Source organism: Hesperophylax consimilis, chromosome 24, assembly GCF_061612785.1.
Source record: "Hesperophylax consimilis isolate HC1 chromosome 24, BYU_Hcon_1.0, whole genome shotgun sequence".
NCBI lineage: Eukaryota > Metazoa > Arthropoda > Insecta > Trichoptera > Limnephilidae > Hesperophylax > Hesperophylax consimilis.
In genome coordinates this window covers 21661651-21682306 of record NC_142859.1, presented here as the reverse complement: position 1 = coordinate 21682306, position 20656 = coordinate 21661651, and the positions used below count along the sequence as shown (strand labels likewise).

General features: G+C 33.5%; 1 protein-coding gene across 1 annotated transcript in view; it reads right to left on the bottom strand.

The window, feature by feature from the left end:
* Positions 1-20656, bottom strand: part of LOC149412080 (multiple PDZ domain protein-like) — a 402130-nt gene that overhangs the window by 246164 nt on the left and 135310 nt on the right. Inside the window, exons 16-18 of the mRNA XM_089646295.1 lie at positions 18561-18824; positions 12521-12874; positions 11146-11236 (exon numbers count right to left, since the gene is read on the bottom strand). Coding sequence (XP_089502421.1) covers positions 11146-11236; positions 12521-12874; positions 18561-18824 — 709 coding nt within the window. The remainder of the gene's footprint in view (positions 1-11145; positions 11237-12520; positions 12875-18560; positions 18825-20656) is intronic.

Sequence of the window (20656 nt, the reverse complement as noted above, 5' to 3'; positions counted from 1 at the left end):
GTACACTCTACCAACTATCATTTTGACAATCAAGTTAATATCTCCTCGGTATCAGTTTCAAAACAAAAAATAGAAAAAATAATCGATACTATTTCTAGCTCACTGGGTGCGGGTAGTGATAAAATTCCGGCTTTCTTTATCAAAATGTGTAGCAAGGTAATCTCGAAGCCCCTATTATTGCTCTTTCAATCCTCATTGAAAGAAGGTATCTTTCCTGATCGTTGGAAGAGTGCTCTCATCACACCTGTTTTTAAGTCTGGGGCTAAAAATGATGTCCAGAACTATCGACCGATATCTAAATTACCAATCTTTAGTAAAATTTTTGAAAAAATTGTTCATGAACAACTATATAACTGCATCGAGTCTGAAATACTCGTGAACCAACATGGCTTTATGAAAAAAAGATCGGTTGTATCTAATCTTGCCATTTTCATTGAAAATATTACTAAATCAATGGATGATCAAATCCAAGTTGACGTAATCTATACAGACTTCTCAAAAGCGTTTGATAAAATTGACCACAGTCTTCTTTTGTCCAAATTACTAGCTTTGGGAATTCATGGGGATTTATATAGATGGTTAGTCTCCTATATTAATGGGCGCACTCAGGGAGTAACAATAAATGGCTTCATCTCTGAGATTGTAAATATACCCTCAGGTGTGCCCCAAGGATCTCACCTGGGACCGTTACTGTTTACAATTTTCATCAACGACATTATAAAATGCTTTAATTATGCAAATGTTCTACTTTTCGCTGATGATATGAAAATATTCCTGCCTATTAATTCTATAATTGACTGCTTTAAACTACAAGAAGATCTGTATAGGCTTAATGATTATTGTATCCGCAATCGTCTCAACATGAACACTTCTAAATGTTATGTAATTACCTTCACTAGAAATAAAATTAAGTTTGACCATAATTATCATATAGCTGGCCAACTACTCAAAAAAGTTACACAAATTCGTGATCTAGGTGTTATACTTGACAGTAAACTTACATTTGAGGCTCATATTGATATGATTGTTAAGAAAGCCCTTAGAATGCTAGGATTCTTATTCCGTAATGGAAAAGAATTTAATAATATCATAACACTTAAAATATTGTATTTTTCTTATGTTCGCAGTCATCTTGAATTCGCTTCTCCCATATGGAATCCTCAATATAATATTTACATAAATCGCATTGAAGCCATCCAAAGAAAATTTGTCCATCATTTAAATTTCAAACTAAATTCAAACCTTGACGTAAACAGCTCGATGGACCTTTATGGACTTAAGCCATTAAAAACTAGAAGAGACTCCGCTGATATAATATATCTCCATAAAATTATCAATGGCTTTATTGATTGTTCTCCCCTTCTGTCTGAAATTAATTTTAGAGTCCCGAGCGTTAGAACTAGAGAAAAATCACTTTTTCATCTCTATAAATGTTCTACTAATATAAGACAAAATGCGTTTATATTCAGAGCCTGTAGTATATTTAATAAGAATTTTAATGATATGGACATATTCTCAAGTAATTTAGGAACCTTCAAAAGATATGTAATAACTAACATTAAATAATTTTAAATATTCTACTAGAAGTTATCATGTTATTGCTTTGAATCCTTTCCAGTTACTTACCTTCCAATTTATACTCATGTGTTCAATTTAGTTGTAGGTATACATTTATTATATTGTTATTATTGCTATTGTGTAGTGCTTTTATTGATTGCTGCTGTGTTGAAATTTTACAATACATTTTGTTTTGAATTTTAGTTGGTTATTAGTATATCAGTTAAATTTAATTTTTTGAAATTTAGCTGATTATTAGTATATTAGTATATCAGTTAACTTTAAATTTTAATTTATTTGTGTTCCTAGATCTGTTATTATTTTTTATTTATTATTTACAATTTTGTATTTTTTGTAAATTTCTCAGGCCACGGGTACAGAACCCTTAGTTTCTTGTTTTAATATTTTTTATTATTATTATAATTTTAAGTGAAAATCTGTTATTGGATTTTATCTTTATTATTTAGTTTATTCTTATATATGTAAATAATCTCTTGATTTTCCCAAATAAAAAAATAAAAAATAATAAAAAAAATTAAAAATAATAATAATATTAGTATTTTTGACATTACACAGGAGTTTAAAATAATTCACGATAGTCGAAAACTTATTTTTGACCAGTTAAAATTGCGATTCGTGCCGCAGTGCGCTGCATCAAATAACTACTGCTATTTTTTCACTCACGCCGATGTAATTTATTCCATGCATACATAATGGGTGATTGATGCCCAGACTGGGAAATAGGGTTGGGAGTTTGATAGCACGTTGTACAGCAACCAATTTAATTCGCAATGCATACTGTTTTCATTGGGGTGTTATTTGCTGTGTGTACTCTGTCATATCCATCAGAAGGAATGTGGTAATATTTTCCGGTCAAGGCACTGGAAATTTATTTTCGAACGAGGAATGATATTGCATTTCGAATTCGATATCGCATGTAGAGCAGGAAAACTGTTTACACCATATCTGAAGCAGTATTATTTTCTTACGTCATATAATTTTTAAAGCTTTTTTTTGACTAATGTTATTTTTTTAATACATTTGATGTAATTTTAAATTTGAAATTCGCAGAAATCTTTCAAAGCAAGATGCCCAATTTATTGTGTCATATAAATAATAGTACTAGGAATCCGGATATCTCGGGTGCGCAGTTAAATTTTATTTGATTAATTTGTGTTGTTTCATAACTTATTCATTTTGAATAATATATAATATATTTGCGGCACGTTTCAGAGTCGAAGATACTCTCAGTATCACTTTGGTGTAATAACATCATTCAGAAATGAAACTTTACTTAAAATGGCTTTAGCCGTGTTGATTAACCAGATCTGAATAGCAGGTACTTTCCTCTTCCCCATATCCTTTCCCCCTACACTACTTTCAGCCTCACAAGATATTCCAATTGGGGGATGCCATAGTCTGACTGGTTCCAGATAGCTTTGAGCAGTTAGTACCTTTGTGCGATATTCACATAAAAGTGATGATTTGAATAGGGCGGTTTTTGTGAATATCACCCCATTGGCGATATATACTATTATTTATGACAAAGATTATCGAAATGTAAGGCGTACGGCGTAATCGGGTAGACGTATTTTGACTACAAGACTTTTCCCGATACAATTTTTCGATAGGAGAGTTCTGCCATCATACAATTCGCTGATCAAATAAAATAAATACCTCCAAGCCAAGAACATTATTTAATTTAGCTTATTTCAAAGCTTCTCTATTGAAATAAGTTTTCAGCGAGTCTAAAAATGCTGCTCATTCTTCTGTATCAGGCCTGTTGGTGAAATCTTTATCTGAATTGAAAACAAGTCTGGCAGTATTGCTGCCAAGATATCTGCTCGACTAGGGGTGTAAATTAACATCGAACGGGCACTAAATTACACGCCAATCTCGTTTGCAGAATGCAAACCCTATCTTGTCGGGAGCACGAATCAACTGCCAGATTCTCTATAAATTTTTTAGATAGTTGGGAATGGGGAACTTAAGTGAAACATTATGGCTTAAAAAACAAAAATTTAATCATATAGATCGACGAACGCGAATGCTGAAACTTTTACTAACTATAACTAGCTGTACCCCGCCACTGCTGTGCCTCAGTCTGTCTGTGTTGTTGGAGAAACAATATCGCATGTTGCTTTTACGTCCAACAGATGGCGCTATTTTGAAAAAACGTTTTTTTTTCTTCATAAAACCTTGTTTTTACCTGTCACAGGTGATATCTATATAATACGGTATATAAAAACACACGCGTATTCGAATGTAAAGTTGTGCCAAAATTGAATAACAATCATTGAAGAACTTTTGTAGATTTAGGATTTTGAACAAAAGAACAGTTTCATTTATGTAGATTGATTATACGTAGAATAAATAAACCGTAATTTAAAAACGATTAAAACAGTGAGACACTGAAACGTACTTTGACAGCTACCTCATGGGTTGACCGGTCGAATGCTTTAAGAATTCCGACAATTTTGTGTTGTGCTGCATATATTCGTACACGGGTTTTGTGTTTTGGAAACCTTCCTAAATAGGTAAATTGGGTTTTTTTTTCTTTTCATAACGACCTTAGTGGATTGACCTTAGTGGATTGACCTTACTGTTAACCGACAAAACAGAGGTACGGATGTCATGCGTACCCCGTCAGTTTTAGATTGTTTTGGCGGGATTTGAAAAATGCAACTATGAAAATTATTTTAAGAATGAAACCAACATTTATAAAGAAATAACGCTATTTAAGTTGGGTGAAAATACTTCAGAAAAAATAATTACAAAAATACTGTAATTATTTTTTGAAGGTAGAATGAGAAAGTTTACACAAATAAACTGAAGACTATATCTAATCTATTTCATGTGACGACAGGTAAAGTGGATAGAACCTTACACTTCTCTGTTTTGAATTACAGAGGTTCCTTCCTTCATATATTTATAGAGTGTAACAATTGAAAATTTTGTATACATCTTTAGTTTGAAGTCAAGTCGAATATAACTCCTCGATCTGGTCCCCCCATTATAAAATACATTCAGATTCAAAAGAAAAAAATCAACAAAAATTCCTAAGACACATTAGCTTTAAACTCGGTATTCCCATTGAAAGTATAAACTTTAATTACTTAGTGAAAAAATTAAATTTATCTAAACTCTCAGATCGAAGAATTATATCCGACTTAATATTTATGTTCAAAAGTGTAAATGGTAGTGTAGACAGCATTGATTTAATTAACCTCATTGAATTTCATGTACCCATAAGAGCTACTCGTTCTAAAACCCTCTTTAATTGTAACAATTCTAAGACTGAACATTTCAAACACTCGCTTGTACCTAGATTACATGAAATTAGTAATAGGTACGCAGATGTAGCGGATTTGTTTAACTGCATAGAAGCTAGGTACAAAAAGGCTTTAATATCATATCTTTTAAATCATGACCAATAAAATGTAAGTCTACTCATACTAACGTAAAAAGTTAAATACGTAGAAAATTGGTATTTTTGTGAACTCTTTGCTTTTTATATCCTCTTTTGTTTTCTATTTGTCATAAATATGAAACCTCTATCATATACTCTAATTATCCAACTAAAATTTTCAATTTTTTAAAACATTTTTTATGCAAATTATGATAATATTCATATATTGATGTATAATTGTTTTAGAGAAATTCGCAGAAAAACATTTAAAATCATTTTGGTAATCAATCACGGTTATTATAGAGTTTGTGATGATTTGAACAATCACTTAAATAAACGAAACGAATGTACTCCAAAAATTTTTTTGTTTAGACATAAGATTTATTGACAGGCGGGCCTTGAAGTAAACACGTTCCCACGGGAAGGGAGAAAAGAAGAGATCGCAGGAGAGGCAGTCGGGATTTGAAGTTGGAGATGGAGACAGCTCGGAGAAATCGATTAAAAATCAGTGGCGATGTGTGGAATTACAGTTAGTTAGTGAATTCAGATGGTGTTAAAAAGTATTGTTAAATATTGAATTAAAGTGAAATATTATTTAACCGGTGTTTGTGTGAAGTGAAAGTGGTTGGACTCAGTGAGGATAGAGATAATAATAATTGGATAATTTGTAGAGCGCCGTTTTGTGAAAAATCACCTCAAGGGAGCTAAGAGTTGTGCGATCGCGATCATAATATAAAATGTGTTAAATTAAACGTGATTTCGTAAATAGTTCAAACTAAATTACTTGTTTTAAAAACATAACAATAATAATAATAATAATTGCGTTTTAAAAATAAAGTGAACGTATTTAGCAGCAGGAAGTGTTTATCATATCGGTTGATCGAGCTAGGGAGGAATAAAATAATTGGCGAGATGGCGTTCTATCCACGGAGACCGTAAACCAGAGAATCAAATCATAAAACTCGGGTTCGAATCCTGACAGAGATTAGGGAGGTATAATTTTGTTTACAGGATTATTTAATTACTCTTTTATAGGTGTAGGGAGGAGACTGAAAATTAAACTGATTTAGCTATGTAGTGTGTAACCAGGTAAATTTCACACTAGGATTTGGAGGTGACTAACAGGGTGAGTTTTTTTATATTATTTATTAAATTCTAGAAAACCCTTTAAAAGACGGATACAACCGAAGAACAGCAACCAAGTTTACAACCCCTGCCGCCCAAATAATGTTTCAAAAGGGAATGTGTCAATCAGATTATCTATCAGCTGAAAAAGGGAGACGGGCCAGTGACCTTTTCATATGTACGCCGAGGCGCGGTGTACAGTCAGTCGAAGGGGAAGTTTTGCTATCGTATGACCGCCCGAATAGAAAGCGATCGGATGCAACCAGACAGAACAAAAATGAATTTATTTTATTTTTATTTATTTATTTATAATGTATTACAAAAAACATGGTAAGTAACACATTATTCCCAATGAGTTGAGATAAAACTCATTACGGGAAGTACAGACACATAAAATACATTTTACAAGGATATTACACTTTTAAAAAAATACAACATATTGAAAAGGAAAAGAAAAATAAATAAATAAGGAAAAAAACATTGTTAAGAATAGAGATTTTAGAAATACTGAGAGACATCTATACACATGAAACATAGTAAACCAACATATGAAAGCGAGCGAAAATTCACTGGTTTAAAAACATTTTCAGGAAATAATCTTTAAGCGTTTTAACTAATATTTTTTTGTTAGTTACTGATTGCTTTATTTCCTTAGGTAATGTATTGTATTGTCTATATGCAATATATTGTAATGAGTTAATACCAAATTTTGTTGTGTGGGTAGACGATGCTAGGTGTATTAGATTTTGGGACCGTGTTTTGTGCTGGTGTATGTCTGAATTAAATGCTGGTTTGATGTTAGTGTGTGAGGATCTATGTATGATTTGTAATATTGTACAAGTGATATTGTATTTAGGTAGAACCGTAAAAGGAAGTATGTTTGTCTGAATACTTTTATTCTGTTATTTGACTTTCTAATTTGATACTTTTCATCTATTGTTTGACATTCTAATTTACAAATTGGGATGCACAAAAATAAATCCAGAGTCAAAGGGGGAGATGGTAATCTCCGAAATAAAACTACCAACCGAACAACTTTTCTCAACAGGTCCCTTTCGAGAGGTAGGCAGCCTCATAAAATTAAATGCCAAAATCAAACCAATTATCCGTTTATACCTACCTGAGAGGATAGGTATTAAATAGAAGTTACCCATACCTAATACACGAGGATGCTAGTAACCTCATAAAATAATTACTGGAACCAAATACTAAAATACAGACAGTCCTCATCCTAAATTTGGCATTTCGAGTAAACCTTACATATATCTCACATGATAATTGGCTGAATGGATAGGCACACAAACTATCGATGGAAGCAGACTAAATGTCGATAAGATCTTCGTGTGTTATCTATGTTATTGACCTAGAAAGGGATGTAAGTTCTCGACGACGAGGAATTTACAGCGTTTTCTGGAGGTGGCATGTAACTTAGGACCTTACGTGTCACATTTTCGCGACTAGATTCGTGACAAGGGATGTCATGGTTTTCCCCTTCTACATTCAGTAAAGTAGATTTTCCTGGAGGTGCAATGAGGTTGGGGCATTTCTGAAATTGGTGAGGAGACCTGGTTTTCTTTATTCTGGCGTGACGGTTGCCAATTTGGAACAAGGGGAGACCCGGCCGGTTCGGATATCCAGATACGCAGATATCGATCGCCTTGTTCAAATTATCATCCATCAGATTTGTTTGGTAAAGAGGAGGAGCCAACTTAGCTTGAAAAAATTCATTTCCGTTCCTCTCCCTTCCCTCCCAAAATATATACATGGATGGCGCCGGCAACTAACACCATAAATTTATCGTATTTATATCATATATATAAAATCTAACACTTTATTATACTCACATTACCCTTCGACAGGCAGAATCATGTAGCTAGTTAGAGAGCAGGCGAGTCAGAAAATAAGGTTTATGAAATGGCTTAAAAAAAAACAGCGTTAATGGATTCAACTCACTCTATCTCAAAAGAACCGAGGGATACCACACACATACAATTGATAACTAGGTTTCTATACCGAGAAACAAAAAACCAACACAACGTTCGGTGAAACCTTTTTATACTGAACCGTCACGTGAAATAATTATGTTCAAGGTCGTAAAACACGTAGACAAACTAGGATGTACACACTTGAAGGGGTGTGTAATAAAGAGGGGAGCAAAGGGTTGTAAAGACGGCAGGGAGGATATTCCTACCCCGGATATATACATAACCAAAGCTTTATGGAAAAGTTACCTATGGGACTTAAAGAAAATTTATCGTAGAAAGAAGAGAAGAAACAAAAGTTTGAAAAGTGCAGATCATTACAAGTTTCTGATCATTTTATACTTTCTGATGTCATTGTATTTGATTTATTGTTTATGGTATACCGTTAACATTAAATAAATAAGACGTACCAAACAATTTTTTATCAATGATTCCTGAGCTTATTTGGAGAATAAAAGATTTATTTTAATTTGGCACCATTTTGGTCACAAGTCGGAACCGCAAACCCTTTCGCCGTGTAATATTATACATAACACGTGGTACAAGTTGCCTTGTGTAAATTCAATGCAATCAGTGGCGACATGCAGTGGCGGATCCAGGGGGGGGGTCACGGTGGTCATGACCCCCCCCCTGGGCTGGGGCCCAGGGGGGGTCATGACTACCTAGGTCCTGGGCCCATCCAGGACCTAGGTGGACCACTAATTAAAATTGTTAAACATAATGTTTTTATATATTTTTTGTCACAATATAAATTTTATTTAAGTACTTTCAATATTTAATTAATTTAATATAATACTTTGTTTGACGGCAAACGCATTATTCGGGAACGAACGCGTCAAAAATTCGAATGTTACCGCGTCACCGCGCACCGCCACCGGCGCGCGCTTCGGCCGCCACCTTTCATATTATTATGACACATTTCGTGTAACCACGTGTGACGCTTGCGCGCGCTTTGTTTCGACTAACGTCTAGCGTCTAGCAAAACCTAACCTCAATCGGAACGACTAAACTTTATTAATAAAGTGTTTACTTTTATTTGTTTACTAAGTTAAAAAAAAATAAGTTCCAATATAAGTAATAGTGTTCTTAAAAATTGTTGCTGCAAATTCAATTCATTACAAGAAATGGTAAGTAATCTAATCAGTTTCTTAATTATGCCAGTGTATGTGTGTTTAAACTCAAATGTTATTTGTTAATGTTCTAAGGCTGGGGTTAGACTCGTAAGTTTTTTTCCTGTAAATCGCTCTTGAAGGCGAGTTTGGCCAAATTCCCAATGTAAACGACACCAAAAGTCACTTAACGTAATTTTAGTAAGTTTTTTGACAGGTCTGGACAGGTCTAACGCGCCCGCGCGAATTACCAGCCTTCCTATACTTCCTAAAGCAATTCTTAAGGCGAGACACAACCTCGTTCATCGAGGTTTTGCCCAAGGCTAACATTTTAATTTATTTCGGCGAAATTATAATTGAATTTAAAAAAAATAAAATTATGCCGCACGAGGGATGCAAGTTATTTATATTTTAGATTAATAAAACAATACCTTACAATTAATATATTTTACGTTCAACGATTTTAAAACTTTATAACCCGTGTATAACTATAAAGTTAGCGGACTTAGCGGTAAGTACCAGATTTTATTTTTCTAGATGATGAATTAATAACTTCGGAAGTGGACACATTTTTAATATTTGTAAAAAATTCTTCAGAATCAATTAAAATGAAGGCTAAAAGTGTGGATAGATTTTTTTACTAAGATTACGAAAACGTTAGTAATTTTTTTTAGAAATGCATAGTATTATTTTTAATAATGGATTTTGAATGATTTACATGAAAATGTTCCGTCTCCGATTATGTTCCCTTAATTTTGTAAAATTCCACACTGATTTTTTTTTTATACGGCAACACTTTGATATCCGGCGAATTTTTGAATTTGACGTTTAACGTTCACTAGATTTATTGTTTGTTCTCTGCGAACTTAACCACATAACCTTTGATTTGACTTTTTGTATGAGTAGGTGGTTTGGTATATTTATGCTTTTTGCTAAAGATGGCGGTGTTTTGACAGATGTTATGAACTTTTACCGTGTACTTATGATTTTATATATGATGGCGAATAACTACAACTAGGAAAAGGAAATTCAAAAAGTTGCAAGATTCCTACACACAATACTATGTTGAAGACACACCTGAGACCATGTTATATTGTGGTGAAATAAGAACACGATTAATAATTGTAATCTGTACTGTATTGGTTGACAATTGACATTACACGAGCCTACGCCGCCCGGGCTTGCGGAGCAAAAGACAATCTTAATGATATACCTAGTGTTACCATATCCAACAATACATACTTTTTACTTGTATATATTATTATCAAAATTAAATTATAACTTCTTGTAACTGTAACTGACCGGACCTAAGTCCTCCATCACAACACAAGCAAGCATTTTCGGCTTTCTGTGGTGGTGGTAGGAGTTATTGTTGGGTTATTCGTAACCCGGGAATGTTTGTCTTTCTTTAAAAAAAAAAAAAATCAACTTGACCACGACTACGTGACCCCCCCCTGGCGCCAAAGCTGGATCCGCCCTTGGCGACATGTGACTGAAATAAATATTATAATAATAAATTATTGCTTTGAAGTTACTAAAAAAATACCCGGACAGCAAAATGCCATCCACGTGCAATATTTTTACTCCAAATAAAACCTGCTGGTTAAAGTCCGTAGGATACGTTCTGAAACATCTGTATATTCATGGTCTGATAAAAATGTATTTGTAATTTTTTTCCTGTATCTTCCTAATCAAGTGTTTAATTTCACGTTTCCGTTTCCGTCAAAATATTCACAATTTCAATCTGAATAAAAATTGGAATTCACAAACCATGTGAAAGGCTAAAGATTTTTCACCATATAACGCCGGGTAGGTACCGATTATTAAAAACACACAAAAAAACCATAAACCCAGCAAAAAATATTCGTACATCAAATAAAAAACCTATATTTGGACAGCAAACCATTTACAAGATATTTCAATACAATTCAACGAAGATTATAAAGTAGTTAAAAGCACTCACTACTTGTGTAGCCGAAATTATCTTCCTCCTCAGTATCCGCATCCTTTTCTTCCTTCGTCCTTTTCAAATTCCCTGCGCTAGCTCGGTCGATCTAGAAAGAAAAATGATTTTGTAATTTTGTATATTAAATGTGTACATTGTATAATGTATACCCGTATCATATATCATACGCAGAGCGATTGTGAAACCCAAAACACTGCAATTATTTTTCCACATTCCCGTGTATTCCACCCACTCCAATTAATTCCTGTAAACAGATATCTTTTATTAAATAAGGGAAATTCTTCCTACATCTACACATCACGTGTTACCCACAGACAAATCAAATCAATACAAATCATTTTGGGTCAGGGTATAAAAAATATTATTTCGTAAAACATAGTGTTGATTTTAAGTGAGCTTAAATTCAGAGATAGAAGATTTTTGAAGAAAAGAAAGGAAGAAAAATTTATGAGGAAATAAAATATATTTATTTTTTAAACTGATAATTCGTGGTGAAATTCCATTATAATGATATATTGAAGCAAATTCATAACATGTTTCTTCTTATTTTGGTGTTTGACCGTGACCGGTTTCATCTTATTATAGCAATCCTTAGACCGGTACAATTATTTCTTAAACTATGGTGTATTAACATTTGGAGGGGAGAAATGAGGATAACCAGGCATGGTTTTAATAATTTTATTATAATTATATGAATTTTCTCATCTTCGTTGCTATGTGTTGTTTCTTTGTTTATTTGGTTATTACCAGCAGGCCTAATTACTGCGGTAATTATTTCATTTAATATTTATTTAGATAAAACCTAAATTGAACGGTTTTAACCTAATTTGTTAACAAAACTCTCGTTACAATAATTTTATGAACAAAAAAGATCGCGTACGTTAGAGGATATTAAGGGCTAAACTGGCGGCTAGACCACTGGAGAGAAAATAAAATGTTTGCCGCGCGAGGTATAACAGTGATACTAGTCTCACATACAATATACATGTGGGTAAAAGTAATGTTGTTATTATTTTCGGGAGATGTTAACTACCTATAATTTAAAACACGCACCGTTTTTGACTGCTATGGCCTACCACAATGAATTATCAATAACATTCTGAAATTTAAACCTTTGTTTCATTTAACCAACAGTAGTTAGATTGTAATCGAGAGTGGTATGCACAACTTTTGCAAAGCTCATGTGTTTTACCAGCTACTTGCCACAAGATAAATAATAATAAATAGTACGGGCAAGCCACCCAGTGAGGCCAACATTACTGGAAAACTTTGAAATGTAAAAAATATTGTACCAAATAATTTTTTTTTTCGAAATCCGCAAATCGATGTTGGTCAACGTATTTAGAAAAAAAAATCATCTAAAGAAACATACCTCAACTCCTTTAGTAGTATAAGTCCTTCCTTCCAACTCCCTTCTGTCTTCTTCCTCATCATCTTCACTATCCTCATCATCAGAGTAGACGACTTTTTCTTTCTTTTCAACCGCAGGGGGTGGTGCGGCTGCAGGGGCTTTTCCACTGCCAAGGGACTTTGAAGGGCTTGGTGGTATAGCTTCGATTGACTTGGCCGGGCTTGGCAGAGCACCAGAAATATCTGCAGGTTTTGCAGGACTGGCAGGAATTGGCAGAGAAAGAGGCTCTTTGTCAAGACTGTTTTTTAGGCTACCAGGGGTGGCTGGCCTGCTTACTGGTTTCTCGTATATGGGAGGTGTGTCTGGCTCCGTCACCTGAAATATATATACGATTAGTTTCTGATGGAAAGTATCAAATATACGTGTCAAGTCATGACCTTGGTTGGACAGGGTTTTAACTTTACCTTACCATGTTCTGTGATATGAGGTATCAAAGTATTTACCAACCTTTGATTTTTAGGCTGAAAATTGTGTAAAATATTTTATTTTAATATTTTAAAAGTAAATATTGAAATATAAAGTATATTTACCACTCCAGAACATAACTAAGCTTGCAAATATAACCATATGAGACCAGTTAGGATAACAATTCATTGAATAATGTTGTAACTACATTCCCCTATGCCATTCGAAGACAGGGTTAAATATCTGCATTTGAAATGTGTTAAACTAAAATAATTTACATAAGATTGAACCTCATAATCAGAAATTGTTAAATAGATCAAGAGAATTCGTCTTTGCAAACTTTGACACCTCAGAACATGGTAAGTAAAGTTAGATCCTATCCAACCAAACTAACAAACTACTCGGCTTCTCATAACAACGATCAAATGTCATATACAAACAGAATAGCGATTGCAAAAGGTTCAAAGTGATAATAAAACAATGTCAAATAAATAGAAGCTTTAAAAGCTTGATGTTAGAACTTTGTCATACAAGTATCTACGGAAATACAACGCAGATGGCTTTGAAAATTATTTCGGCCATAGAAACGAGCAAAAGAAATGGGTGTCCACTCAATGATGATTTTTGAAAAATGTCAGTTAAAACTATTTAACATCAAAGTGCCAAGTGTCACGTATCGAGTGTCGAGCAATGAATTTTTACAATCACTACAAAATATGATCCACCGTGATTTTTTGTTGTTGTTGATTTTACGGTTTCTTTCGTAATCCTCTAACTAGCTAGGGATTACAAAAATACCCTTTCATGTCTTAAACTAACTAGTACTGAGGCTCATTTATCCAAATTACTATTACCATCTGATTGTTCTATTTACTTGACTGATTTTATGTTATATTTATGTATTTTATGAGTAAAAAATTCTTAACTGGATAAAATGACAGGGAAAAGGAAAAAAAATAATTCATGAAATTTTATTGTACAGGGTTTTCCAATAAGAGGTGTTATTTTGAATAGCCGGCTATTTGGGTAGATGTTACTTTTGAAGCTGTAATTTTTTGACATTTGATAAGACGAAACTACGCCATTAATAAAAATGAAACGATACACGCTTCGACAACGCACTAAAATTATTAAAATTCACTTGAGTGAATCAAATGCAAATCATGTTGAGTGATGAGGCCCATTTCCACCTTGGTGGCTTCGTCGACAAGCAAAATTGTGGCATTTGGGGCTTTAAAAACCCAAGAATTATTGTTAAAAAGCCTCTCTATCCTCAACGTGTGACTGTTTGGTGCGGTTTATAGTCCGGCGGAGTCATTGGACCTTATTTTTTCGAAAATGAGACTGGAGCAACAGTTACGGTGAATGGATTGCGCTATCGAGAGATGATTAATGATTTTTTTATGGCTGGAATTGGATGGTATTGATCTGGAAAACGTTTACTTTAAAACAAACGGCGCGACGTGCCACACAAGCAATGAAACTATTGATCTTTTATGATTAAATTTAAAAATAACACCTCTTATTGGAAAACCCTATATTATGCCATTATGATTCACTGATAGTAAATATTTCATTTTTTTCATCTTTGGGCTGCATCCTTTTCGCTTTGGTGGTCCTGCTGCACCTACATATATGTGTTAACTGTTCCACCATGAATCGATTTAAATATTCTAGCTCCATCTTATATTAAATGTGTACATTGTATACCCGTATCATATATCATACGCAGAGCGATTGTGAAACCCAAAACACTGCAATTATTTTCCCGCATTCCCGTGTATTCCACCCTCTCCAATTAATTCCTGTAAACAGATATCTTTCATTAAATAAGGGAAATTCTTCCTACATCTACACATCACGTGTTACCCACAGACAAATAATCATTTTGGGTCAGAGTATAAAAAATATTATTTCGTAAAACATAGTGTTGATTTTAGGTGAGCTTAAATTCAGTGATAGAAGATTTTTGAAGAAAAGGACTTGAAAAAATTTATGTGGAAATAAAATATATTTATTTTTTGAAACTGACAATTCGTTTTGAAATTCTATTATAATGATATATTGAAGCAAATTCAAAACATTTTTCTTTTTATTTTGTTGTTTGACCGTGACCGGTTTCATTTTATTATAGCAATCCTCAGACCGGTACAATTATTTCTTAAATTATGGTGTATTAACATTTGGAGGGGAGAAATGAGGATAACCGGGCATGGTTTTAATAATTTTATTATAATTATATGAATTTTCTCATCTTCGTTGCTATGTGGTGTTTCTTTGTTTATTTGGTTATTATCAGCAGGCCTAATTGCACTAGGTGATTATTTCATTTATAATACCTTAATTAAACGGTTGTAAACTAATTTGTTGACAAAATTCTCGTTACAATAATTTTATGAACAAAACAGATCGCGTACGTTAGAGGATATTTAGGGCTAAACCGGCGGCTAGACCACTGGAGAGAGAATTAAATATTTGCCGCGCGAGGTATACGGTGATACCAGTCTCACATACATGTGGGTAAAAGTAATGTTGTTATTATTTTCGGGAGATGTAAACTACCTATAATTTACCCTACAAAGTTGTCAGGCAGGCGTATATTGCTAATATTATAGTATAATATCGAATAATTCCACCTATTTCCATGATTAAAGACGAATCTAGCTAGCACGTGGATACTAAAACTAGACGGATGAGTTGGAACCCGCCGATTATGTACACGTAGCTACTAACCCCCAATGTTGTTGATACTGCAGAGGAGCGATACAAGTAGACTGAATGCTGTAGCAGAAATGAGATCTCTGAGGCATGTGTGTGTTAAAGTATTACCATATTAGAGAAGCGCAATGTAAACGAAATGAGATAAATTATAAAAGTTTTATAGATTTCTGAATAAAAATATGATTCAAAATCTTATTAAGTCCGTTTTATTTATTTTTAAAGGCCCTATAGGACTTTAACAATAAAATTATAAATTAAATTAAAAACAATAGCATCTTTAACGTAACAAAAGGTAAAAAGGTAGGTAAAAATAAAAAGAATATTAAATTTAAAAAAAATAATAAAACAGGAATTCAATTTACTAGGTAAGTTAATGACATGCTAACTGAAGAAAGCTAAAAATAATATATATTTTTTTAATTTTTATCAGATATTTTGAATTCTTAAGCATATGCATAGATTATGATATGTCTCCAATGAAATTCATCGAAAAGTGAATTAATTTGGTTCTAAATGTATCAAAATATAAAATGAAAATATCAGCGACATCTGTTAATTCATTGCCAGATCTATGAATCCTTTCCATGACAGAATTCAACACGAAGTTCTTGTTGTGAAACAATATGATCTATCTAGTACTCTTCGGAGGTACCTACATGTAATGACAAAAAGTTAATGGCATCAGGGCAGTCTAATCTTGAATGTACAATGTTATACAATAAACGAAGATCAAATATTTTTCGCGTTTCAAATAATTTTGATATATTCATTTCACAATTTTGAAATTAATACAGCGTAAATTTTATAATTTGTAAATGAGGAGATCAAATGCATGAATTATATTCTACCTGACTTCTAGCCTTAACTTAACTTCTAGATGTATATAAAAAAAAGGTTTTTAGGTTATTAAAGTCTTTTGCGATTCTGAGAATAAACTGAGCATTTTTAATGATTAACTGGAAATGTTTTTGCGGCCTCCGTGGTCGAGAATTAGACTCGACTTCGAATCTGATATCGGAATCCTTCAAATCCCAACGTGTGCAAGTAAATAATTATTTTAAAATTATGATATAAAAATATATCACTGATTGCGGCAAGTTTCAGAGTGGAAAATGTAGCAATATCGCCCTGATGAAATACCACTGTTCAAACTTGAAACTTTGATTGAAATGGATTTATATAGCCAGGTACTTCCCTAACTGTTTATTCCTATCCCCACTACCTTCAGCCTCACATTTAGCCCAAATGAGGATGCCATAGTCTCACTGGCCCCAGACGGTTCGACGACTGAGAGCTGTTGGGACTCTTGTACGGTATTCGCATTTAAAAAAAGTATCACCCTTGTGAAACACTAACCAATTACTTAACCAATTACTTAAACCATTTGCTTAAAAATACTGTTCTATGACAACGTTACCTACTGAGGTGGACGCACGCTTTTGTAGCACTGATCGAGCGTTTGCGTGATTGTTCAATTTTCTTACCCCCACCTTAAATTATAGGTAAGGTAGATGTTATGAAAGGAGAAGGTGCATAATTTATGATTCTAGAAAAAAAAACGTAATTTACCGCCGTGTAATTAAAAACACATTTTACGTTTAAATTTTTAATGGTAGGAAGCAATCAAATCGTTTTTTGACTGTCGCCAAAAAATGTAAAGAAAAGCACCTCCCTATATAAAGTTGTAGCCAATGATTAATTATTCAGTAACGGCATAAAAAAGGCAAAAACGTGCGTTCTTTATCATTATAATGCTGCAGCTTTTTCTTAACACACTAAATAGGAGTGAGACAAACGATACACGTCTGTCTGCTCCCCTTAAAGGAGAAATTCAAACATTATCATCGTGACCGGATAACGCATCAAAATGACAATTCAACACAATTATAAAAAGTGTTATAAACTTATGAAAAGTGATGAAACAAAAAAGGGTTACATATATAACTATTTAATGTAATATTTATAACAATTTATGTGTTGAATTGTCATTTTGATGAGTTATCATGGGACCATAATTCCTACAGTTTCCACACGGCAACGGCATGAATTAACTTACATTTTTTATCACAATAACGTTGCAGCCCTTTCTTGCACACTAAGAAATAAAGAGACAGACGATACACGGATGTCTGCTTCCCCCGAAGGAAAAATGTAATCATTATCATACATTTCCCTCACTCGTATTAAAGAAATGGAACATGGTTGCTGATTTGAAGAAAGATTTGAGATCACAAGCAGAGAACACTAATCACGGCAGAAAAAACACACGGCGATCGACACTTGCGATGATTATGTTTCATTATAGCGGTTATTTTTGTAGTTACCTATATAGAGACATAAAAATATTTATTCAGAGTTTAACAGCGATCACACCGGGCTATCATGTCGTGATATATCAGGAAGTACTTGAAGACTTGCGTTCGTAGTAAAATAAAATGTTTGAATCTTGGCTCTGCGATCGGCGGAAACAAACAAACCTACAGGGAACCAATGGTGTGACGAAACAACCAGATAATTGTAATAATAATCTTATAAACACCATAACAATTACATAATAACCCACTAATTCAGATATGGGTTATCACATATCTGAATGTAAACATGCTTTTTAAAGGAACCAATGTCCTCATAGTTAAATATGTCGACATAACGAGTTTCATTCATCACACGATGCAATCTTTGAGAGCAAGAATTGCTTATAAAATTAATGCAAAAAGTAACCACATTAAATGGAGCATAAAGTCTAGTGTTGTATTTTTTTGGTGCATGATAATTAATCATACTCACCAGGATAAGGCTATCAATAAAATATTATTAAAAAGATTTGAATCGTATTTATACCTCGACTGTTCCGTCTAATAATGGTGTATCATACCTCAAAATCAGGTGTTTTCGGCGGTTCCGGAGCCTTCGCCTTCCTGATGCTCGCGGTGGGCGAAGGCGCTTGACTCTTTACAGAAGCCCTGGGGCTCGCAGGCGGGGGGGCCCTACCCGCGGGACTGGCGGAGCTCCTGATGGCAGGACTCACGGGGGCCTGGGCCGAGGGGCTCGGTCCCGTCTTGGCAGGGGGGCTGCCGCTTAAAGTGTCGGTGGAGCTGTTGACCTGTTTCTGGCTGTCGATGTCACTGGAGTCGGTGTTCTAAGGAAATAGAAAAAAAATAATAAAACTACTTGGAGAAATACTAAGTTAGATAAAATACTCTTAATTTATTAAAAATCTGGTCAAATTATTCGTTTTCCTGTAAAAAACTGGACTGCCTTTAGAAAATGAATTGACAGAGTTGCTAACAGAGTATCATTTAAAAGCTAGAGTTTTACAAGGACGGTGGAACACGTGTTCATACAAATACTGACATTGATATTGTCATACTGATAGTGTTGCATACCGTCATGATATTTACTAGGAAAAGAACACGTTTCTCGATATACTCTGAATGACATATATTTTATCAGCATATAAATGCGCACCTTTTTATTATTGTTATTTTCATAATATATTTTTTTCATAAAAGTAAGTTAGTTAATAAAAGCCCCCATAATTAAGCCGTGCTTATGTGAATATGTGTAATTTGTGTATAGCCACGAATTTATTTAATTTATGACCGACCGGTTTCGCTTAACTCAAGCATCATCAGGGTACAAAATTAAACTAGCAGTGAACAGCTTTTTTTGTACCCTGATGATCGTAGAAACAGAGTTATTAAACTACGTTGTAAATACTTTCTACCAAAATATATATTCATAATTTTAAATTCCTAACCTATCCTAACCGGTCTTCTAACTTTGTGATGTCACTATTTATTTTATTAAATTGACAAATAAATGTATTTTTTTTCTTTTTAATATATTTTTATGTTCTTCAGTTTCACTGTGTTTTTTTAAGGAAAATTTTTAAATGAAATGAAAAAATTGACTGAAAGGTATTCACAATTGAAATGCCTCACTGTTTTTTTTACATTTTGATATTGGGAACAAAGATGTGGGTATAAAATTTTTATGGAATATTATTTTAATTTTTTACATAATATGATATTTAACAGAAAATTATTTTAATTGTAATGTTGAAATGATTGAATGAAGAATTATAATATCCCATGATTTTTTTCGGGTCTGCTTAAGTAATACAATATTTTTAATGGAACATTAATTGAATTGTCTTTTCCAAATTGGATTTTTTTAAAATAATTAATACTATCACGTTATTTTTCATGGGTGCGCTTATTATAAAAAAATACTCTAATCCCTTTAGTACAACTGTTCGAATAACAATGTACCCACACTAATTGTTGTCATCTTTCCGATAAAAACACAGTATGTGAATTCCGCACAAGAGACCCCCCTGCCCGGAGGCAGTGGGACTTTGACACACTTAAGACGAGACAATACCCTAAAATATATCTAGAGTCTTAACGACGTAAGTGAAGCAGATGTGCACAAAAATATGCGCCGCGCCGCCCTTGTGTATTAGACAAAAATGCGGTTGAATTTTCCCTATCAAATCTCTAAAATAAAGTGGGAATCTGAACGACGTAAGTGATGAAATGGTGTAAAAACAATATTCGGCGCGCGACTCGGCGTAATGGTCGCAGCTACAGTCGACTTTGCCTTAGCAGGCCTGGAAAACTGATCTTTCCGTGGGGTTTCTTTTATTTATTTCTGATGAACATATTACTACATTGATCCTCTGGGAAGTTACAAATTCATTGTATGTAAAAATAAAATTTGGTGCTTACTGCCAATTTAATAGTTGAAAAACGTTTTATAAAATTTTAAAATCGTTTTACTTAAAATATTTTTAAGGTCAGGTCCTGTTTTGATTGATCTTAAATATAAATAACTTACATCCGTAGGGATCCCTGTCAAAACATTTGAGATTTTAGTAATACGTTCATCACAAATAATCAAAATGTGAACGTCGACCAAACCCGAGGCATTAGAGTCGTATGTCACCTTAATCTGGTTACGTTGTGA